This window comes from Balaenoptera musculus, chromosome 6 (assembly GCF_009873245.2).
Source record: "Balaenoptera musculus isolate JJ_BM4_2016_0621 chromosome 6, mBalMus1.pri.v3, whole genome shotgun sequence".
Lineage (NCBI taxonomy): Eukaryota > Metazoa > Chordata > Mammalia > Artiodactyla > Balaenopteridae > Balaenoptera > Balaenoptera musculus.
Window position 1 is genome coordinate 31751101 of NC_045790.1, and position 24150 is coordinate 31775250.

General features: G+C 40.7%; 2 protein-coding genes across 6 annotated transcripts in view; one reads left to right on the forward strand and one right to left on the reverse strand.

Moving 5' to 3' along the window:
* The window catches only part of GOLM1 (golgi membrane protein 1), a 58504-nt gene extending 39751 nt beyond the window's left edge, over positions 1-18753 (forward strand). The window contains exons 6-10 of one of the 2 annotated variants that reach the window (XM_036855862.1): positions 3193-3322; positions 7889-8048; positions 8721-8990; positions 10580-10693; positions 16109-18753. In XM_036855862.1, the coding sequence (XP_036711757.1) occupies positions 3193-3322; positions 7889-8048; positions 8721-8990; positions 10580-10693; positions 16109-16119 (685 nt within the window). In that variant the 3' untranslated portion in view covers positions 16120-18753. The other variant, XM_036855861.1, reaches the window with a different exon arrangement.
* Positions 18754-20791: 2038 nt separating this feature from the next.
* Positions 20792-24150, reverse strand: part of NAA35 (N-alpha-acetyltransferase 35, NatC auxiliary subunit) — a 103996-nt gene continuing 100637 nt past the window's right edge. Inside the window, exon 22 of one of the 4 annotated variants that reach the window (XM_036854992.1) lies at positions 20792-23930. In XM_036854992.1, the coding sequence (XP_036710887.1) occupies positions 23871-23930 (60 nt within the window). In that variant the 3' untranslated portion in view covers positions 20792-23870. The remainder of the gene's footprint in view (positions 23931-24150) is intronic. The other 3 variants (XM_036854991.1, XM_036854993.1, XM_036854990.1) reach the window with 3 other exon arrangements.

Consider the following 24150-nt stretch of genomic DNA (forward strand, 5'->3'; position numbering starts at 1 on the left):
TAATCCATTTACATTAACATAATAGTATGTAATTGGTTATGTTCTCAACCTGGGACGCTATTCAATTACTTTATCAATGTTTTGTGACTCAAAACATTTTTTTAAATTTATTTTCTTTTACTTTTTTGGCTGCATTGGTTCTTAGTTGCAGCATGTGGGATCTTCGTTGAGGCATGTGGGATCTTTCATTGCAGCGTGGGCTCTTTGTTGTGGTGCACAGGCTTCTCTCTAGTTGTGGCATGTGGATTTTCTCTCTCTAGTTGTGGCGCGCGGGCTCCAGGGCACGTGGGCTCTGTAGTTTGCAGCACGTGGGCTCTCTTGTTGAGGTGCGTGGGCTTAGTTGCCCTATGGCATGTGGGATCTTAGTTCCCTGACCAGGGATCGAACCTGTGTCCCCTGCATTGGAAGATGGATTCTTTACCACTGGACCACCAGGGAAGTCACTGTGACTCAAAAAATTTTGAAACTGCCTGTGGCAAGACCGGTCAGTGCTTATCCAAATCCATTCATCTTTTTGCCCAGCAAAAATACTGGGCAAATTCCTTGCAGTTAGGTATGGCCAAGTGACTAAGTTCTGGCCAGTGGGGAAAGGAAATCTTGGGGTGGGACTTACAGGAAGGCTTCTGAGAATAAGGACAGTCCACTGCACATCCCTTTCCTTTACCTTTTCTCCTCCCTCCTTCCTGCTGCCTGGGCTTCACACAAGATGGCTGGACCACTCGCAGCTATCCTGGATCATGAGGTAATCATGGGGATAGAAACCAGTGTTAGGATATTGAAACAGCAAGAGAAGCCTGAATTTTTGATGACTCAGAGCTGCCATACTAACCCTGGATTTCTTTTATGTGAGGAAAAAATAAACTGCTATTTTTTGGCCTTTTTGTTTCACCTAGCCAAACCTGATGCTAACTTATATACTTTTGAAAATGCCTTTAAATATTGTTGTTTCTTAAACTGGATCATTTTCATCAATGCTCATCTATTACCCCCAAAAAAGACTTCTTAGGAAAGGCCATTTAGAATTGAGTCCTAAACAATAAGGAGTAGAGAAAGGAGATTAGGAGATGTTAGGAAACGAGAACCTGGGGAGCCCAGAGTGATCTGGGCAAGGCAGATAATATCATATGGTCATGGAGGGGAGTGAGTAAGAGTAGTATCTTGAGGATGGGCATGAAAGTGACTAGTTATGTGGACCTTGCTAGGAAAATCTTCTCTTTCACAGATTCTGATGACGTGAATGTTAGGTCTTTTGTAATAGTCACACAGGTCCATGAAGCTGTGTCCTTTCTCTTTCCCCAGTCTATTTTCTCTCTGTGTTTAGGTTGGGTAATGTCTATTGTTCTGTCTTCCAGTTCATTGATTCTTTCCTTCTCTGAGTTTAAAAATTTTGGTTATTGCATTAAATTTCCATTTGGTTCTTCTTTATATCATCCCTTTCTTTGCTAAAACTTGCTGTTTCTTTGCTGAGACTATTTAGTTTTTCATTTCTGTCAAGCATGTTTTAATTACTCATTGAAACATTTTTCTGGTGGCTGCTTTAAAGTCTTTGTCAGATCATTTTAACTTCTCTGTCATGTTGATTTGGTATCTATTGATTGTCTCTTTTTGTTCAATTTAAGATCTTCCTGGTTCTTCATATGATGAACGATCTTTGATTGAAACCTCTGGGCAGTGGTGGTGAAAGCCCTGGCTCTTCATTGACGTCCTCTGACGCCACCACCTGGGGAGAGGGAGGGGGACCTCATTAGTGTCAGATGGGGATGGAAATGCAGGCTTCCCATGTAATCTCCAATGACACCACTGTGTTGTTCTAGATCCTAAGGTCCCTAGCCAGTCTGCCTTCGTCTCTCCATCTTTCAGAGTCTTCTTATGTTTGTTTTATTTATTTATTGTTTTAAATGTTTAATTCTCATGGCAGACAATGTTAGTCCCCTACCCCACCCTACTTACTCTTCTTTTTTTTTTTTGGCTGCACCATACAGCATGTGGGATCTTAGATCCCGGACCAGGGATTGATCCTGCACCCCTTGCATTGGAAGTGTGTAGTCTTAACCACTGGACCGCCAGGGAAGTCCCTGTTTGTTTTAAATGTAATGTCCAGAGTTCTAGTTGTGCTTAGTGGAGGAAGAGTGAAAAATACATCTATCCCATCTTCCTGGAGTAGAAGTCCAGTTCAGATTGGGCACTACCCAGAGGTAGCACAAACCCCACATGTTACGGGGCTCAGTCCCACAAGACTGCCCCTACTTTGGACACTAGTCATAAGTTCTTGGTGGCCCCAGGCCACCTGTTCTTTTTGCCTGGGTAGCTACAAATTCAGGCCTTCCCCAAACCCCTCAGGAGCAATAATTCTCTAGAACTCAGGAAAGTTGTAAACTTACAATTGCAGTTTTATTATAAAGGATACAACTCAGGAATAGCTAAATGGTAGAGACTCATAAGGCAAGGTCTGGGGTGGAGGTAGGGGGCAGGCAGGAACTTCTGTTGGCGTTGGGGTGCCACCTTTCTGGTTCACAGATATGTTCACCAAACAGGAAGCTCGCCAAGCCTCAGAGTCCAGGGTGTTTATCTGAGGTTTTATTACATAGGCATGACCGACTGAGTCATTGGCCACGTGTTTGATCTCAGTCTCTAGTCTCTCCCTGCTTCCTGAAAAATGGGGCTGTAATTTCCAACCCTCTAATCATATGGTTGGTTCCCCTGGCCACCAGCCCCCATCCTAAAGCTATGTTGGCTCCTCCCAGTAAGTCAACTCATTAGCATGAACTCAGGTATGGTCTGCAGGGGCCCATTATGTATAACAGAAGACACTCCTGTTACTCAGGAAATTCCAAGTGTTTCAGGAGCTCTGTGCAATAGTTGGGGACAAAGACCACCTTTTTTTTTTTTTATTATGCCACAGATCATATTTTAAAAATTTGTTTTTTCTAACCAGTGAAGTTCACTTATTTTACAACAACGTGACATATTTTTTTGTAACTTTCAATTAACTCCTGTTTCCTTGTCATTTAATAACTGAAAACACATTTGTTGCCCTGCCCGTGTCTTCTTCAGATAAAGTGCGGGAAGCAGGAAAGAGACGAGCTGTGTCTCACTGGGAAGTGGATTTCACTGTCACAGCAGGGGCAGACTTGCTGTATAGACGCATCTCTAAATAGCTGTCCTTTCATTTGCTTGCTTTCACCTTCACAGGAACCAGTGCATCAGTCAGATGAAAGAGGTGAAGGAGCAGTGTGAAGAGCGAATAGAAGAAGTCACCAAAAAGGGAAATGAAGCTGTAGCTTCCAGAGACCTGAGTGAACAGAAGGACCAAAGCCAGCAGGTAATCCTGGCTTTTTTCTGCCGAGGATCTCCCAGAGGTCTTCCTACCCTCTCTTCAGGCATCTTCGTCCTTCATGTGCTCTCTGACTCGCTCTAGGTCCCTGACACACAACAGCCTGGTCCCGGGATGCAGGGTCTCTGGCCGAGTATGCTGGCCTCCAGACCTGGTCCCTGTGCTCTGGGCCATAAGGCGATTGCTTCATTTAAAGCTCACAGCCACCCTGGGAGAGAGTTGTTGTTGTTGTTTTCTTGTTTGGAGGGCTCTGAGGCCCATGGAGGCGGTTAGGAACTGTCCCAAGGTCACAGTACCGGGTCAGTGATGGAGCTGATCAGAGCCCGTGCTATCAGGCTGCCTCTTGTGAAAGCACAGCCCATGAAAATGCTGCTCACAGCCTTCTGGGGATCTTGGTTTGTTTTAAATGCAGCACTTTTATTGAGATATAATTCACGTACCATATAGTTCACCTATATAATATTTATAACTCAGTGGGTTTTAGTATATTCACAAAGTTGTGCAGTCATCATCACAGTCGATTTTAGAACATTTTCATTACCCCAAAAGAAATCCCATACCCATTAGCTCACTTCCCTTTTACTCGCAGTCTCTGGAGCCTGAGACAACCTCTGATCTATTTTCTCTGCAGATTTGCCTTATCTGGGTATTTCCTATCAATGGAATCATACTGGTTTTCACATAGCATAATGCTTTCAGGATTCATCCATGTTGTAGCATGTATGAGTACTTCCTTTTTATGGATGAATAATATTCCATTGTATGACTGTACCACATTTTGTTTATTCATTTGTCAGTTGATGGGCATTTGGGTTATTTCCACTTCTTGGCTACTGTGAATAATGCTGCTGTGAACATTCATGCACACACATTTTTGTGTGAACATAAGCTTTCATTTCTCTTAAGTATACTGTATACCTAGGAGTAGCATTGCTGGGTCGTATGGTAACTCAACTCTCCTTAATGTATTGAGAAACTGCCATACTGTTTCTGAAAGTGATCATACTCTTTTACATTCCTACCAGCAGTTTATGAGGGTACCAGTTTCTCTACATCCTTGCCAACTCTTGTTATTATCTGTCTTTTTCACTATAACCATCCTAGTAGGTGTGCAGTGGTATCTCATTGTGGTTTTGATTTGCATTTCCCTAATAACTGATGATTTTGAGCATCTTTTCATGTGCTGTATTGGCTGTTGGTATATCCTCTTTGGAGAAATGTCTATTTGTATCCTTTGTCCATTTTGAAATTGAGTTATTTTTATTATTTAGTTGTAAGAGTTCTTTATATATTCATATAAAGATATTGGATATATGATTTGCACATATTTTTTCCCATTCTTTGAGTTGTCTTTTCACTTTCTTGATAGTGTTCATTGAAGCACAAAAAAGTTTTAAATTTTCATTATGTCTAGTTTATTTTTTCTTCTGTTGCTTGTTCTACTGGTATCATGTCTAAAACCGCTTTGCCTAATCCAGCATCCTGAAGATTTATTCCTGTATTTTCTTCTGAGACTTTTATAGTCGTTAGTATTTAGTTCTTACATTTAGTCGTATGATTCATTTTGAGTTAATTTAGTTTTTGTATATGGTGTGAGCTAATAGTCCAACTTTATTATTTTGCATGCGGATATCCAGTTGTCTCAACACCATTTGTTGAAAATAAATAACTATTCTTTTCCCCACTGAGTTGCCTTGGCATCCTTGTCAAAAAATCAGTTTACTGTAAATATGAGGGTTTATTTTTAGACTCTCGGTTCTGTTCCATTGATCTCTTTTTCTGTCCTTATGTCCATACTACACAGTCTTGATTACTGTATCTTTGTAGTAAGCTTTGAAATCAGCAGCTTTAACTGCTCCAACTTTGTTCTTCTTTGTCAAGATTGTTTTGGCTATTCTGCACTGGTTGACTTTCTGTATGAATTTTTGGATCCGCTTGTCAATGTCTTCAACAAAGCCAGGTGGGATTCTGACAGAGATTACATTCAGTCTGTACGTCAGTTTGGGAAATGTTGCCATCTTAACAACATCCAGTCTTCTGTTGTGTGAATGTGGGATGTCTTTCCACTTAAGTCCTTTAAAAGTCTTTTTCAATAATATTTTGTAATTTTCAGAAGTCTTGCACTTCTTTTGTTCAATTTATTTCTAAGTATTTTTTGATGCTATTATAAATGGAATTGTCTTAATTTCATTTTCGAACTGCTTATTGCTAGTGTGTAGAAATACAATTCATTTTTTATATTGATCTTGTATCTTTCAACCTTGCTGAACTTGTTTATTAGTTTGAATAGTATTTTTTTTTGATTCCTTAGGATTTTCTGTATTAAGATTATGTCATCTAAAAATAGTTTTACATCTTCCTTTCCGATCTGGATGCCTTTTATTTCTTCTTATTGCTTAATATCCCTGGCTAGAACCTCCAGTATAATGTTAAATAGAAGTGGTGAGGATAGACATCTTTGCCTTGTTCTTGATCACAGAGGGAAAGCATTAAGTCTTTCACCATTAAGTCTGATGTTAGCTGCGCAGGCATACCTCGTTTTATTGTGCTTCACAGATATTTGTGTTTTTTTACAAATTGAAGGATTGTGGTAACCCTGTGTTGAGCAAATATTGGCTCCATTTTTTCCGGTTTGCTCACTTCATGTCTCTGTGTCACATTTTGGTAATTCTCACTATATTTCAAACTTTTTCATTATTACGTTTGTTACAGTAATCTGTGATCAGGGGTCTTTGATGTTACTGTTGTAATTGTTTTGGCCTTTTTTAAGCAATAAAGTATTTTTTAACTAAGGTAGTACATTTTTTGGACATAATGCTATTGCATACTTAATAGACTACAGTATAATGTAAACATAACTTTTATATGCACTGGGAAACCAAAAAATTGGTGTTACTCGCTTTATTGCGATATTCACTTTATTGCAGTGGTCTGGAACCAAACCTGTGATGTCTTCAGGGTATGCCTGTATATTTTTCATAGGTGCACATTATCAAGTTGAGGTAGTTCCCCTCTGTTCTTAATTTGTTGAGTGTTTTTATCAAGAAGAGCTGTTGGATTTTGCCAGTGTTTTTTCTGCATTGAGTTGATGTGTTTTTGTCCTTTATGCTATTGACATGGTATTACATTAATTGATTTTTAGATGTTAAACTAACCTTGCATTGCTGGGAGAAATCCTACTTGGCCATGGTGTATAATCCTTTTGTATGTTGCTTGATTTGATTTGCTAGTATTTTGTTGATGATTTGGGGGTCTATATTCATATTAGGTCTATAGTTTTATTTTTTTGTAATGTCTTTCTCTGGCTTTGGTATCAGGGTAATTACTGGGCTCATAGAATGAGTTGGGAAGTAGTCCTTCCTCTTCTGTTTTTTGGAAGAGTTTGTGAAGATTTAGAATTAAATGTTTGGTAGAATTCACCAGTGAAGCCATCTGGAACTGGGCTTTTGGGGGGCGGGGATTTTTAAATTACTACTTCAGTCTCTTGTTATAAGTCTGCTCCGATTTTCTACTTCTTCTTGAATCAGCTTTGGTAGTGTGTGTCTTCCTAGGAACTTGTCTGTTTCAGCTAAGTTACCAAACTTGTTGGCAAACAATTGTTCTTAGTATTTCCTTATAATAAAACTTTTTTATTTGTGTAAGGTTGGTAGTGTTATCCTCTTTCATTTTTGATTTTAGTAATTTGAGTTTTTTTAATTCTCAGTTCATCTAGCTAAAGCATTGTCAATTTTTTTCATCTTTCAAAGAACTAACTTTTGGTTTCATTGATTTTATTTTCTTTTCCATATGTCATTAGTTCCTGATCTAATCTTTATTATGTCCTTCCTTGCTTTAGGTTTAGTTTGCTCTCTTTTTTCAGGTACTTAAGGTGAGAGATTAGGTTATTAATTTGAGATCTTTTTTCTTGAGATAGGCCTGTAAATGTCCCCTTAGTACTGCTTTAACTGCCTTCCAGAAGTTTGATGTGTTGTGTTTTAAATTTTTCTCAAGGTATTTTCTAATTTTCCTTGTGATTTCTTTGGCCCATTGGTTATTTAGGAGTATGTTATCTAATTGCCACATATTTGTGAATTTCTCAAAAAATTTCATTCCTGTTATTGATTTATAATTTCATTCCATTGTGACTGGAGACCATACATTGTATGATTTCAGCATTTAAAATCTGTTAAGGTTTGTTTTGTGTCCTAGCATCTGTCTGTCCTGGAGAATAGTCAGTGTGCACTTGAGAAGAATGTGTATTTTGCTCTAGTTGGGTTGGGTGCTCTGTAGATGTCTGTTCAGGTGGTTTGTCATGTTGTTCAAGTCTTCTCTTTCCTTATTGATCTTCTGCTTACTTGTTAATACATTATTAAAAGGTTTCTCTGGGAGATGTGGACCCAGCCTCAGATCTTCTGCTTTATGCCAGGTGGTAGGGCATGACCGGGGTAGAGTATGGCATTTCTCAGGGTTTCCATGTTCTTATTCATCAGAAGGACGTAGTGGTCCATTGCATTGCTCAGCGTTGTTGAAGGTTTATGGTCATGGAGCCCCTGGCTGCCTGTGGTCCTGTTTCAGCTCCGAGCCCCCAGTGAGCCCCAGCCCAGGCCGCAGGAAGCAGGCCTGCCCCAGGCAGAGGTGCCACAAGCAAGAGGGAACATGCCCAGCAACAGCGAGCCCCAGACACCAGTCCCCAGTTCTGAGGCGGCTTTGGATTTGAAGAAACAAGGCGAGAAAGGTAAGTGAAGCTTGGCAATGACATGTTTTAAGCCCTCTTCAGGGTCCCGTGCCAATAGAAAGCATAGCAGCGGGTCATGCCCTCCACTCCACACAAATACACAGGGCAGAGTGTGCTGCTGGCGGCCGGTGGGGACTCGGTAACGGGGCTGCAGGTGGCAGGTGAGTGTCTCTCTGGCACCTGGACTTGGGGCCACGGGCTTTTTCTCTGCCTTGCTGATGTCTCACATTGTAAACTAAGTGCCTAGTTCTTTGGCAGCTCTGTAAAGGAAGGTCCAGGCAGAGCCTTTATTCAGGACAGTGGTGGGACTGTGGGATTAAGGGGACGTGGCTGAGTCCTAGGCAGCTGTCGTTGGCTCCCAAGCACTCGTCTTAAACAGGACGATCAGATAACCTCAGCAGTGCAGCCTCCTCCACTTGCAGGGTGTCTCTGTGAGCCAGATAACTTAGTCTGAATTTTTTTTCTAAGCCATTTCCTCTTCCTGGTGGTTCTGAAGATGAGCTGCGGGCATAGAGAGGCCTGGAGTCTGCTGAGGCCACAAAAGAATTGATCCACCTGCCCCGTCAGTCCACAGCCCTTGGGAAGGCTCTGGGAATTGAGTGGTACGAGGGTTTCTGGTTTTGTCTTAATTAATTGCTAGTGAGGTCACAGCTAACTATGTTCTGTGCACAGAGGGAACCAAGGAGATGCAGGTCGCCAGCAAGGAGGAGCTTCAGAGGGACGGCCTGGAGCTGCCGAAGGAGCCAGGGCGAGAGCAGAATGTGGAAGAAGACAGACGTGTGGGCGGAAAAGGCCATGTAGAACCCGGAGAAGTGGGCCACACCCCACAGGTGCCAGCTGCCCTGTTGGCAAGCCAGGAGAATCAGGAGATGGAGGGCCCTGAGCGGGACCAGCTCGTCATCCCCGACGGGCAAGAGGAGGAGCAGGAGGCCGACGAGGAAGGTGGGTGAGATTGTCTACCTGGCACCAGCCTCCTCGGTCTCCTTCCTGACGCAGGATGGGCAGCCATGAGGATTACCAAACAGCAGGTCACCGTTTGGTGGTTCGTTTTGTTTGTTTTGTACGCGCTATCCAGCAGGAGGCAGGACAGAAGAGCCGTCACTCCCAGCACTTGGAACTTTTAGAAATAATATTCACAGGGAGCCTAGGGGGCTTTCCAGGTGGAAGACCTTGGGATGGGAGCTGAGCGTCGAGTACACATAGGTCTCCTGCCAGGTGGACCCCGCGCCTCATCTTTGTTGCTCCATTTCCGCATGCGGTTTCACCAGCAGTGCCTGGCAAGCAGATGGAGGAAGGAGGGACGGAAGGATTGGCTAGATGGAGTTTCACGCACGTTTGAGCCTTGCAGAAAAGTGACGTGGGAATCCCACCTTTCTGGTTTGGTTGACTTTTCTCTTTTTTAAAGAAAAGTGTGGGAAACTGAGATTAGCAGAATATTCTGGGGTGTATTTTGGTCCCTGAAAGATGGGGAAAATTTCAATCCTAGCTAAGCCAGGAGTGCTTAGACAGAAGACACCTGTGTTCTGAGCCTGATCAAGTGACAGAAGTTGGGGAATGTACTTATTTGCAGAAGTTACCCTGATTCCATTTAAATCTTAATTTTCACTCAAGCTTCTGAGAACTGTGTTCTCACAAGTTTTCAGTTAAAGAATTGGGGGAAAAAAAGAAAAAGGGAAACTCTGGTGGCTGATCAGATTGGCATTCAAGTTTCAGACCATTCAGTAGCTGGTCATCAAGTGCAACCGCTACCAGTAGGCCTGAGATACTGCTGGGGCTGTGTGTCACACCTTGTCCTGGGTCACCTGTAATGGTCTGATTAGTAGGATAAAGCTACAGGAAACGCAGGCCTGGCCTTTGTTTCCACTTCAGGCAGTGAGTGCAGGGAAATAGAACTAGAGCTGTCTTTTCCAGGCACACTTTTTTAACAAAAGATTTTATTTACCTACCTATATACAGATATAAAATGTTTACATTAAACCCTGTGAGTATGTTTCTTGAATGCATTCTGTCCCGATCTTCTTTTCTGGTTGCTGTTCTCTCCAGGGATGAATGCAGTGATGAACGGTCTAATTCTGTGAAAATTTTATCCTTTGGCTCACAGTAGCCACTCCGTTTCCTTCTCTCGGGGCAATGAACCATTCTAAGGAGATGGCTGCCATTAACCAGCAACCCGTAGTTTCCGAAAACAGTGGTGCCTTCCTTTAACCTTGAGTTGATTGTCTCTTTAAAAAACTGGGATTTTGGTTTGGTGAGCTAGTTACCCCGTTTCCAGCCTGGAATATAGCCCTTTATTTAGGGCCATATTTTGTATAGATTCAGAATTGGAGTGGGGCATACATAAGCAGAGAACGCCTGCATGGTATTCGCACTGGAAGCAAGCACGTGCGTCCCTGTCATTTCCTGAGAGGAAGCAAAAAGATCTGATTGTTAAACCAGGATTGGGATAACCCCAGTACCTGGGCTCTGGTGTTCCCATGGCATCGAGAGAGAAATGATGTAGCTTATGTTTTATGGCTCTGCTAATTTTATAGGGAGAAACCAGCAAAAACTGGGAGCAGATGATGACTACAACATGGATGAAAATGAGGCAGAATCTGAAACAGACAAGCAGGCAGCCCTTGCGGGGAATGACAGAAACGGAAATGGTAATTAACGGTGGTGGGTGGGGTCGCCTTTCATTTCTGCTTTGTGGTCCTTCACTTTTGCAGTGACTGTACACCGAAGCCCAACAATAATAGTGTAAATAATCCATCATTAGAAGACTTTGTTTTCTTCAGAAGCCTTTGAGTGTAGGGGCAGTGGAGGGAGGTGAAGGGTTGAAAAGGCCACGACGAAGACGTGTCAGAAAGTCTGCATATATGATGTGGGGCTCAAGCCCTCAGGAATCAGTGAGGATTTGTGTTCATTGACATTTAGGGATTTCCCAACAAAATGGTAGTTCACTGCTTCGTTACTCCACAGCACCAGTTGAAAAGCCCCGATACACGCACAGAGCTTCCAGGCAGCTGTTTATAGTAGCACTTCGTGTTATTGTTATTTTGAATTCTTGAGGAGTCCAGGCCAGCAGGATGATCAGATTCTGGATCTGTCTGCCTCTTGTGACTGGAATCAGGTTGAACATTTTATAGGTGCAGTTGTGTTCCTCTGGTTCCCCACCAGGAGGCACGGAATGGCAGGTTGATCCTTGGTTAAGGTGGTGCCCACCAGGTCTCTCCGTTGCAAAGGTCCATATTCCATGTGTAATACATCGTCTAGAGGGGGATGCTTTGAAATAGTGTGGCTTTGCCATCCATTGAAAACCGTTGTCTAAATCATAACTCCTCACATTTATTAACTGCCGTTCTTTAAGGACCCCCTCACCCCTGACATGTACACATGTGAGCGCACACACACACACACGCTCTCTCTCTCTCTGTGTCTTCCCCCCTTGTTTTAGTATCACTGTGGACTCAAGGTTTCCTTTTTTGAAATTCGTTTTTCCATCAGGCTCTTGGTGTTTCTTTCTGTTTTTAAGAGCTCTTTATATGCTGGGGAGGTTGGCCTTTATCTGTAATTTAAGTTGCAAATACTGCCTGGCAGTGTGTCTTGGTTTTGCTTATGGTTTTTTGCCATGTGAAAGTTTCAAAAATTTTTGTCTTTTCTTTTATTGCCTCTAGATATTGAGTCATAGTTTTCTCATCTAGACTTGAAAGGAATTCGCCCATGTTTTTGTTCAGTATGCTTTCAAATTTTTTGGGTTCCATTATAAAATAAAACAGATTCACAAAACCACACATAACAAGTGAGTTTTTAGAAGGTGAACACGTTGTAACCGCCCCCTGCCTCGCTGGTCAAGAAACAGAACTTGGGGGGCCCTCCTGAGGCTCCTTCTCTGTTGCTCATCCTGTCCCAGCACCTCCCCTCCCTGTACTAGAAATGCCTACCCTGACCTTTCCAGTCAGCATTTGCTTGAATTTCTTTATGGGTTTATCACTCAAGTGGGCATCCCTGGACACCATAGTTTAGTCTTGCCTGTTTTCTTAAATTTGATATGTCTTTAAGTCTCTGAGTCTCCAGGTTCCCCCTCCATTCCTTTCTCTTTTTTTGTTTACAGTCTGTTTAAGAGCCATAGCTGTTTGACCTGGAATTTCCCACAATCTGGATAGTGTTGATTGTGTATTCATGGTTTGGTGTAGTGTATTCTTCTTTCCTCCCTATTTCCTGCAGATCACCAGCTGATATCTAGGTGGTATTTTAATTCAACTCCTCCTATTTCATTTGTTAATTGGAATATTTTATAAACAGATGTCAGTGGTATTGTTCATATAGCATAGGCAGGATAAATGCTTCTCCTAAGCATTGGTAATTTACTGTGAAATTTACCAATTTTCACAGTAAGGAATTATTTCCTCTCATCTTCTGAAGGTGACCATTTAAAAAATATAAACTTGAGGATTTAAACCTTTTTGACAGGTTTCACTCAGTTGCATTTATTATCCTTTTTGAAGTTCACATTGTCCCATCTTCTTTGGCTAGTGGGGTCTTCCCCACTTTCATCTGAACCTTTTGGTTCTTTTGTCCCTGTCCTGCTCAGCCACTGCTTCACTCCACTCAGTGCTTTTTCTCTGTGAGGGGCTCTACCTAGGAAGGACCCAGAAAGGAGCCAGTTTCAGAGGGAGCCTCCACCAGCTCCTTTGTCTTACCATGGACACTCTGTGGTCACTTGCTATGGTAGTAGCAGAAACACTGCCACTTCCAGCTGCAGTTCTCCCACTGGCCCAGGTACTTTCTGGTGTAAACCTGTTGGCTGTTAGGGGTTCTGTTGTTCTCAGGTCCATCTGATGCTCCATTGCTTCCCTGTTTTCTTTCGATGCCCCGATCATATGGGTCGCTGTCCATGGTTTGTTTTTAACCGCTTGTATTTTGGGGGTCTGCGGGACTCCTTGTCATCTAGTTTTGTTCTAAATGTTCTCCAGTTTTTGAGTTTTTAAATTTAGTTGCTTTATGTAGGGACTCTGAAAGGTTCAAAAACTACACCACTGTTTCTACCATCTTTCCAGAATCCTCCTCTGCTTTCATATTTTACATTTAGATCTGATTCATTTGAATCATTTCAGATGTATTCAGGTGAATGGCACAAGGTGTGGGTCCAATTTTCGTTTTCCAAAGGTGTTTACAATTGGCCCAACACCATCTTAATTCACCACCTCAAAGTTAGTGATCTGAGGTGCTACCATCATCAAACACTAAATTTTTATATGTACTTGGTCCTAATTTCTGGATTTTCTATTTCTGTTCCATTGGTTTGTCTCTTGATTTGCAGTGTACATTACTCTTAACAGCTTTTTAAAAAAACATATGTGGCAAGTTGAGTTTCTCTGGAAAATCCCAGCCAACATCTCTTTGAATAATGCTGCTTCTTTCATTTTTGATTCCTTCTTGAATTCAGATTAGAAGTATATTAGATCTTCTCAGTCTATTCGTGTCTCTTACCCTCTTTTTCATATTTCGCATTTCTGCCTTTCTGATGTGTTGAGAATTATTTCCTCAGAAATATCTTCCAGTTCAAAAATTTTTCCTTCAGCTATGCCTTATCTGTTAATTTTTCATTTCTAAACTTTATACTTGGCCATTCTTTATGGGCCCTTATTCCTTGCTCATGTTTTCAAACACCTTTTATTTCTCTAACTATATCAGGGTTGTTTCAGATTTCATATTTTCCAATTGCAATATCTGAAAACTTTGTGGGTGTTTCTATTTTGTTTCTGCAGGCTCTCCTCGATCCCTTGTTTCCTTGTTGTGTTTTGTGCTTCTTAACTGTGAGCTACTGCTTTCCTTGGAACTCTACCTGTGGGAAGTCTTTGAGGACTGAGGCACAGTTGTATTGGATTAGAGACGGTCACTTGCCTCTGCCAGTCTCAAGGAGGGTACTACAAACTCACAACCCCTTCAGTAAAGTAGATTGTCGTCTTCAGGGTTTTTTTTTTTTTTTGGACCACATGGAAAAATGTGACTTCAAAGTATATACCTGTACAGTCATCTCATGCAGTTAAGAATCCCCCACTCCACACACTAGGCTTTCTTGCTGTCCCCCTTTCATTGCAAGTTTATTTCCTATTACCTTTAAGCCAAGGATGTGAACCTTTGGGGTTTCAGCTTTATATAGGCATCCCCTTCTTGACTCCCCACCTTGAGGGGAGCCCTTGTCTTTAGGGCCTGTCCTCCTGCACCTTTTGAAGCTGTGAAGGGAGAAGCCCAGAGTCTTCAGGCTTCAGCAGAAGTCCTCAGGGCAAAAGCTGGCATTGATGCTTATTACCATCAGGAGTTGATACTTCCACTTCAGTTTTGGCCTCACAGATTCCTCCTTTTAGTGTCATTCATAGGCAATGCATTTTAATGTTTTATTTAATTAAAAATTTTTTTCACTTTTCATCTTGAAATAATTTAGACTTAAAAAAAAAAAAAAAAACTAGTAAGAATTTCCATATATCCTCCATCCAGGTCCCCCAAATGTTAACATCTTATGTAACTACAGTAATCAAAATGAAGAAATTAATACTGATATAATGCTATTATCTATAGACATTATTCAAATTTCTTGAATTGTCCAACTAATATCCCTTTTCTGGTCCAAGATCTAATCCAGGATCATACACTGCATTTAGCATTGTACTTAGTGTCTTTTAACCTGGAACCTTCTGTCTTTATCATTTGTATCATTGATAATTTTTGAAGTGTTCTGGCCAGTTGTTTGGTAGAAAGTTGTTTGATTCAACAATGCATCCTTAAAAAATATCTTTCATATTTTATCCAGCATGTCACTCACTACAGTTGGTTGTTTGGGGTTTCTGAAATTGGAAGTCTCAAGTTGATTTTTAAATTATTTTCATAGACTCTTTAGGTAATTTTTTTTTTAATGCAAAAGATGAACACATTAGGAGTCAGAATTTTAAACAGATACAAGTTAGATGTGTGACTTTGCAGTGAAGCCTTGGGATCGTTCATCCCTTATACCCAGGCATCCTTGTAAGGATTTGACCTTGTACCTGCTAAGACTTTAAACAAATTGAGGAGTGAGGCAAAGGAAAGAAGCTAAATGTTCTGTAAGCTCTTTTAAGAAAGAATTTTAAGTTGAAATCATTTTAAAATTATGTCATCAAGATAGTTGAAGACCCTGCTTGCTCCAGGGAGAATTAGAAGAGGCATTAGCTCCAACTTTATTAGAGAACTTAAGGCAGCCGTTTATTTAATAAAATTGTCAACCATTTAATGTGCAGTAGTTGTAAATGAGGATCTTGCTTTTAGGTTTTATTTGTGATGTGTCTTTTTATGTCCTTTGTGTATCAAAGGATAGAGTAAGGAGGCTGGAAGCCATGTCTAGACATCAGCTCTGTAATGAGAGCTTTGGCGTCACGAAAGCTGACCTAAGTTGCGAATGGCTTTTAGGAGGCAGTGTGCTTGCTGCCCGAGGTGCAGGAACAGAGATTCAGGCAACCCACAAGGTTCACGATCATGTCAGAAGTTCCATGAGAGTACGTTTTATACTGTCCATTTGACAGGACGTTATTTCACTCTTTCACACAGTTACGGAGTTTTTAGATGCTTTAGCTATCTTGTCCTTGATTAGCAGTGCACTTCCATGTTGTAATGTTACTGTGGGAGATACAGTCCTCTTTATGACACAGCTTCTAGACATTTATGTCCAATGGGACCTGCCTGGGCTGGGTTTCTCAAAATGTTTAATACTAGAACATTATGTTGTTGTTGTTATCCTTTTTTAGTTTTTAACGCTGAAAATCAGAAAGGAGGCAAAATAAATTTACTAGAACAGCGAGAAAAGAGGAATCATACACTCTGAATCAAACTGGAATCACATACTTTGTGTCAGAATTGAACAGAGATCACTACAAAATATTCATGAGGGATTGAATACTGTGAAATGTACTAAGTAAAATATCTAAAGATGATTATTGTGGAGTTTTAGTTTGTATTCACTATGTAGGAAAATGAGATTGTCTTTGAGACACTTTTGAAGTGTCTGTATTGAGATGTCAAAATTGTCGAAATTTGTTGGCTAATAGGTATTTCATGAGAAGATCAACACCAGAAATAGAACACAGGTTCTCCTTCAAGTACGGCAGCAGTAGGATTCTACTGTGGAAGTAACTTCTGACGTGAAGGAGACCCACCGCACTTACAGAGCTCCTTGTCCTCAGTTCCCTCTGGAGTCATTCTCTTCTCCACATGCTGTGCTGAGTGACGGGTACCAGCCCCTGGTATTTCTCCTCGGTGGGCACTGAATGATTTTTGGTTTATCCTCCTGTACCCACCTCTGGTTCTGACAATCAGTGGCCTAGAGCACTGAGTGTTAACACAAACATCACTAGCAACGGTGTTAAACAAGTCTAAACACAAAGGTGTTTTGTGTGATAATTTTTTAAAAGATTACTTGTATAATAACCCTTGTCATTAATGTACAAAATGCTTTTAAGTGACTTGTAATTTGAATACTTGTGATCTATACTTGCCTTGCTTAATATGTGTGGGCAAAGCAAAATCTTGTGTAATAGTCCTTAGACTTTTGTGGGTTAGACTTCTGACACAGCAGGGGCCAAAGCAGAGCTGACCCTGGCTGCCTGCGGCAGAACAGTGAGGGCAGCACAGTACTGTGGGGAGAACTGCCTACTTCGCTACTAGAAGAAAAGAAGAGAAAGCTGATGTTGAAGGATATATACATCATTACAAATTTGGAAAGATTAGAAAGTCAAGAGAAATGCAATAGTTGTTCGTGTCAGTTTACACATTTAGCATGTGGTAAAGGACTATCACAAAACTGATTTAAAAATCAAGTTAATCTGAAAACGACTAATCATAATTTACATTAATAGTGACGTCAGGTTTGACTTGAGTTGGTTCTTAACATTTTAAGGTAAATAGGTTCTTGCCGGGCTTGTGAATGACTGGCAAAGTCACACTAATGACCTTTAGTGAGGCTCTCTAAAGGGTAGGTGGGTGGTGATGCTTTATTAAAATACATTTTGAGTCATGGGATTTGAGATGCAGGGGCCTCAGGTCATTGGACATAACTAACTAACTCCCTTGTTTACAAAGAAGAAACTGGAGCCCGGAGGAGTTCTGAAGCTTCTCCAGGCCAGCAGCCCGTCAGCTGGAGTGCCTGCGTCACGGCCAGCTGTGGACTCCGGGTGCCACTGGCAGTCACTGAGGGCAGGACCTGGTTTGCATTCAGGTTAAGATCTCCAACTTGAATGCTGTGTGATATTCTCCTACCTAATCACTAAGATTAAACTTTCTACCCAGAAAAGGCAACTGAAGAAGGGTATGAAAGTAGCTTTGTAAGATACTTATCTAAGTCCTTGTCCAACCTCCCTCTGTGTCTTAGTCTTAGGGTTGATATTCTCTCTTGCTTAGCCTTTATTCATCTCATGTTTAATCAGTATGCCTAGAGTTGCTGAGAAATAAAATACTGTTAGTTCAACTTTTAAAACTGCTTTCAGTTTTCCCTTCATCCCCTGCTGGATCCCTAAGGAATCAGCTTGTAAACTGTGGATTAAGCATGGTGGTTTGCCTTATTAATTCAACCTTTTGTGGAATGAGATGTCATTGTAAATTTAAAAAATCATGATTTCATCTCCTGTACAGAGGCACCAAAAGGCCATCTGTTCAGGAGGTGTGTACTTTAGCTATTTCTTCAAGCAGTCATGCTTTATTACTGTTGACTTCCCTTGGGATCACAGACACCTCTTCCAAGGAATCATCTAGAGGTGTCACGGTTATTTAAAAAACAAACAAAACCTGTGTAATAAGCATCAAATAGATATCAGACCCCCAACCTTGGTCTTTTGGGTTCATCCAAAATTAAACCAGCAAGGTAGTCCAATTTTTAATAGGTATAAACTCTTTATTTGATTCACACCCTCCTCTATACTGTCAGATGGTGTGTAGACAGGAGTGATGATTCATTTGATCTTTTTTCCTGCAGGTAGGACTGCAGATGAAAATTCCCTAAGCAATTTTGGACTAGATTTCATGAATTATCTAATCACCACACATAGTATACCTTTGTGTGATAGAATTTGAGAAATAAACCATTATCTGTTAAGTCAGTATGCTGTCATTAAATAACTAGATTGGTAACTAGCCTGATATAGTTTTAATTGGTAACAGGTGGCTGTCTATTCATAGTAGAACTTGGAATGGTGTAAGAGAATTGTGATTTCAGGGTGCTTTCAGGTCCAGGGGGAATTGGTCTATTCCCACTATGTATTTTAGCCTAAAAGATTATTATAAATAATAAATGATAGTTTATAGGACACTCAACCAACTTCTAACACTTGTCTTTGAAATAAGTTTGAAAACAAATATATACATTTTAAAGTTTCCATTAACTGGGGGTTATATTAACATTTTTTCACATAGTTAGCTTAGACTGAAAATGTTCATTAGTGTTAGAAAGTTGGGGAAATGGCTTATCTCGTGTATTTAAATGTTTGTATGTTTGTTTGTGTACTATTTCAGCTCAGAGGGCAACACTTTCTTAAAAAGTGTACTAACTAAGCCACTGTTCCGTAACAGCTGGTTTGTAAAGGATTACGCAGAAGTAGTTATCTTGCCACGCACTTAAAAAAAAAAAAAAAAAACAAAGAAACAAAAATACTAAACTAAAATGCTTCTATCCTTGTTGGTGCGCCTGTGAAACACATCTCTGGGAAAGTTAGTTACATGACTTGAAATATTCTCATCTGTAAACTATATATAAACTTAAGGTGACATTTTTATAAACCAGGACCCTAACCAAGACAAATGCCTACTTCTTATCCTTACTCCTTAGAATAAAATTAAATGTTCTAGGGACTTCCCTGCTGGTCCAGTGGTTAAGACTTTGCCTTCCAATTTAGGGGGTGTGGGTTCAATCCCTGGTCGGGGAGCTAAGATCCCACATGCCTCGCAGCCAAAAAACCAAAACATCATAAAACAGAAGCAATATTGTAACAAATTCAATAAAGACTTTAAAAATGGTCCACATCAAAAAAAAAAAATCTCTTAAAAAAAAAAAATGTTCTAAAGTAGAATAAAAATCCTGAGTCAAGTGACATAGGCTTACACTTCATACCCCTACAGAGATTCTAATACTGTGGGAGTGCTTGGTAAATATTTGACTATTTAAAGTCCAAGTAAATGATTGTGACTGATCAGTGTTTTACCTTTTAGAACCTTTATAAACAGATTTAGATGAACAAATGCCTTTTTAGAATGAATGTTAATAAACACATGGGAATTAGGATAAAAACTCAAGGCTTATTAAGAGGTAAGCCGGAGTCTTTGTGGAAGAGCTCCTGATGTTAGAGCTTGCTTTTTACTAATTTGTCTCTCTTAAAGCTGTAGTGAAATGCAATGGAACCTCCAGTATAATGTGACATGTCTGCCTTTATCCAGAAATCAAACCTTCACCTGAATATTTTAACTCAGTCCAAAAAAGCTGCTACATTATCAACATTTAACATCTGAGCATCATTTAAAAGAGTAGTTCTGTGACCTTAACCAGCAGTCTACAACTGCCAGTTTTTTCCCTGTGAAGGATATCTTGGTATAATAACATCCTTGCTCTCGTTTTTTGAGATGGGTTCATTCAGAAGTTATTTGGGAAGTCAACAGATAACACATCTGTGGTCAAAACAAAGAACCACACTTTCCTTTAAACTTGGCTTAATGTCTGAATTCTAAACAGAAGGTTGCAGGTATTTTATCTATCTTTGCAGTAGTTTAGAAATTCAGAGTTTTACATAACTTTATGTGATCCTGGAAAAGCTGATACATTCTCTTTTTAAATAGAAGGAATAGAAGGCAATATTAGCAGAGGACTACAGAAAAAAGTCAGTGTAAGTGAATGCAACTTCTTCACTTCACTGGAAGCAAACTGTTTAGGGGTAAAGCTGCCAGACTTCAACTTGCCACCTCCAAGTTCCTACTTCCAAATTCCTCTGCACTCTTAGTGTCCTGTGTTCTCACCATCAAGTGTCTCTGCTATTAAAGGGAGCCCCGGAGGCCTTGTTTTACCTTCTCTATTCAGTTTTCCAACAAATTGCCTCCAGGATGTCTTTTACATTTTTAAAAGATCCACATCCCATTAATTGAGTGAGCAGGTTCTGGAACAATGAAGGCCTTTTTCTCAAGTTTATACTACAGCTGGGAAGACAGAAACAATTAACTATTTAAATTACAACTGAAAATGCTAAGCACTTTTAAAGGGTTTGGCCTAAACCAGGAGATGGAGACACCTTCTCTGAAGATGTCACATTTCAGCTGAAAGGATAAAGGGAAGCTATCTAAGAGAAGAGGCTTGCTGGTCAGAGGAAAAGCAACAGAGCTGCAGCTTGAGAAGCCAAGGGGAGAGGGCAGAAATGGAGTGGCCAAATTGGGCATTGGTGGGTGACCAAGACTATATCATTAACCAGAGAATAGTGGATCTTTCACGATCATACCAGCTCCTCCGAGAACAGGGCGGGGCAAGGATGACTGTGGGGAAATCAGTTCTTCGCAATGACTCTGTCTCCATTACTTCATCCCACGCACTCACACCTCAGCTTACTCTCCAGACTCTGCCCCACCTCTTCAAGAAAGGTCTCCCTGCTGTCGCCAGCAACCTCTGTCAAATCCAGTGGGCCCATTTTGGTCCTTATCTTAGGCCTTTCAGTTGTCTGTGGCCCTGCATTATTTTCTGGCTAAATCTCCTTTGCAGGCTTTTGCATAGCTGGAGCGGAACTCCCTTAAACTTTGCTGAACAGGGTGCCCTTTGACCAATAACTGAGGTAATGTTTTAGAAAAGTCAAGAGTCTTATGAAAATAGTGACATAAAAACTTTGCCAGAAGGTGGCATGGCAGGATTTTAAGGTGCTCACTTATGTTTCACCTACCCGCTCCCCCCACCCCCGTTCCCTGGCCCACTCTTAGAACTTGGCTGTCCCAACTCTATTCCTTGGGACCAATCTCAGGCCCTTCTACATGCTCCCTGAGCAACTGCAACCCCCAGTCCAGGCTTTAGTTTACATCTTTGCAGCCACTTAGTCCTCAGTTCATGTCTACCCAAGAATGCACCTTTCAGCTCCACACCAGACTACTTGCTGTCTTCACTAGGATGTCTTTCAACGACATCTCAACAGGGACTTCCCTGGTGGTCCAGTGGTTAGGACTCCACGCTTCCACTGCTGGGGGGCCTGGGTTTAACCCCTGGTTGGGGAACTAAAATATCACAAGCCACGCGGCCAAAAAAGAAAAAAAAAAGACATCTCAACATCTAAAACAATCTTTATCCCCAAGCCTCGTCTCCTGTTTTGCCTATATAAGCAAATGGCACCACTCCATCTAGTTACCAAAGCCATAAAACCTACAAATCATCACCCTTGATTCCCACAAACTCACCCAATCATTACCAAGTCCTGTACCTCCTTTATCTTTTGATTCTATTCACTTTCCTCTATTCCCTCTGTCACTACCTTAATTAAGACCAACCATCATTTCCTCTCACCTGAGGAGCTTCCCTGCCTGCAGCCTTGTCCCCTTTTGAACCAGCAGTCTTGAGCAAGCAGATCTGATTTGATCCTGTTGTTTCCCCGAGTCAAACCTTTTAGTGGTATCCACCAACATCAGACAGTCAAATTCGTTCACCTGGCTTCCCAGGTTCTGGAGGACCGGCCTCCCCTCACTTCTCAAGCTCATCCCTCCAGCCCCTTGTCCTGCTCTATACTTTATAGTCAAACTGCCACCTTCTCATCTCAGGCTTGTGCACATCTGTGTCCCTGTCTAGGACCCCTTTACCAGCTAATAATGCCTCTTTATTAATCTTTGGGACCCAGATGAGATGGAGACTTTCTCCATAAATCTTTTATGTGAGGTGGTTCTACACCAGCATACTGCATTTTCCCCAGGATAAAGACCTGTCTGCTTTTCTGCATTCTTAAGGTTGTTAGATCTGTGAGGGGAGAGGTGGTCTTATTTCCCCCATCATTTTTTTTAGCACCTCGAATGGCAGATATTTTAAAAGTTCTAAAAAATGTAACTTTCAGCTTTTCTGATTAGAAACCTGCAGTTAAAACTTAGGAACACTCTTTGCTCTTAAGAAGACCCACTCCTGAAAAAACAGCCTTAGGTGCTGTCTAATTAGGCAGAACACTTGCTCAGTAACTTTCATTTACATTAACTGACCTAATTAGACATCATTTAAAAAACGCCAGAGTGCCCTCTTAATCCAACAGTCCCTGGTGGCCCTGACCCGCATTCTTCTAGCTTGCCTCAGGCTCTTGGCGGTTTGCAAATCTTGCTGTTTTTTATCCTCTGTGCATTTTCTTTTGATTCTTTCTTCTACTGCCTCTTTTCTACCATTTCTGTCATTTTTGTTTGAAGTGTTCAGAAATTACCAGCCAGAAAGTGTTTCCTTCTCAAAAAACTAACCACATAGCTAACAACAGGTATATTCTTTATCTCTTCATTGCTCAAGTTTCTACTGTACAGCCTACTTTATTTTTAAAGACTTCTGGATTCTGAGATTTCAGGATGCCTACTGGCTGTTCCTGGATGACACATGTGTCGCCAGTTTACTTCAACAGCCACGAAGGAGGGGGTCAGGAAAGTTCTTACTCTATAGCCGGCAAGATTCGCTCAGGTTAGCTGCTTGCAAATATTTCCAGAAATAAAGTTTCAATAATCACATTTGCAAGAAAGGTGTCAAATAAGAATTAGGATATTTGAAACTCAGAAACCACAGAGCAAATATAAAATGGGTGCTAGTCTTAAGCCAAGCCAAAAGTCAATTTAAGTTAGGCGCAGGGTAGCTCATTCTGCTAATAGTATTGCTTCCTGTGGAGGAGAAGGAAAGGCCCCCAGAGGCCGTGGCAGCTTGACACAGAACAGCAGAGCAGAGACGGGAAGAGGAACTGGCAGCAAAGGAAGAAGGGTGAAGCCACTGGCACTGGGCATTTGTAGGTATAGGTGATTTAAGTCAATTTTCAAAGCCAGAGGATGCTGGAAAGACCCTGATTGAAAATGTCTGATGGGTTAAACTGTGAAGTAGTAAAGAAAAAGGAGCATGCCGTGTTGAAACCTAACTCTAAAAGTGAACAAATCTATAAAGTCTTATCTTTTGAATAATGTCACTAGCAAACATGATGTGTAATCTTTTAAAAGTGCCAAATGTAACAGTTAAAGGATTTTTAAAAAAATGTATATTCTGACAGGTATATAATTTAAGATACCATGACACATAAAATCACAATCCCCATGTAATTTAGTCTCCCTATGTAGCTAGGAGGCCCCCCCAGAATCCCTTTTAAATGTATTTTGCCCAAATCCCATGTGAGTGTTTAAAAAATCCCTTAATTTGAAACTTCTTTTGGATAATTTGTTTGAACTACTCAAACATTAAGAGTAATAAACACCTTCAATTCTTAACATGTATCAACAAAGTGCTATTGTTTTTCATCTCCAGTAGTACATTTTTTGTCAAGAAATTTATTAACCTTTACAAACACTATTTTCACTCAATCATTCATAAAAAATGATTTCTGAGTAAATCTGTAATAAAACCATATAACGTTCATCAATGCATTCAATAAGACCAGTTTCATCCATGGAACATAATAAACCACTTTAAAACAGCAGTTTTCATTCACGTCATGTAAGGCTGTCAAATTAAAAGTATTCCTTATAATGGGCTGTTACCCAAGAAATCCATCTCACTGCATGTTATGTGGTAAGACTGATGGATAGATCCTCTAAGAGTAGAATCTGAAAGTAGACTCCACCTCTTTGGTCACCTTTTCAGTCTCTCTTTCAAACAAGTTTCACAACAGGAAAATATCTGTGAGCAGAGAAATCAAATTCAGGAGGAACCTGTAAAGAAAACAAAGTCAATTAATGTATCTTATACATATTCAGACAGTAAACAAAATAAAGACTATTATAATTTTAGAGTTTCTCATGTTTTTAGAGACAAGGCAGCACAAAAGAGATTTAGAAGAAAATGATGTAGCTTATCTCTGGGTTTATGAAGGTAATTAGAAAACATTCTGAGCAGTGGTTTTCTAACTTCAGAGAATAGTTAGCAAAGGAA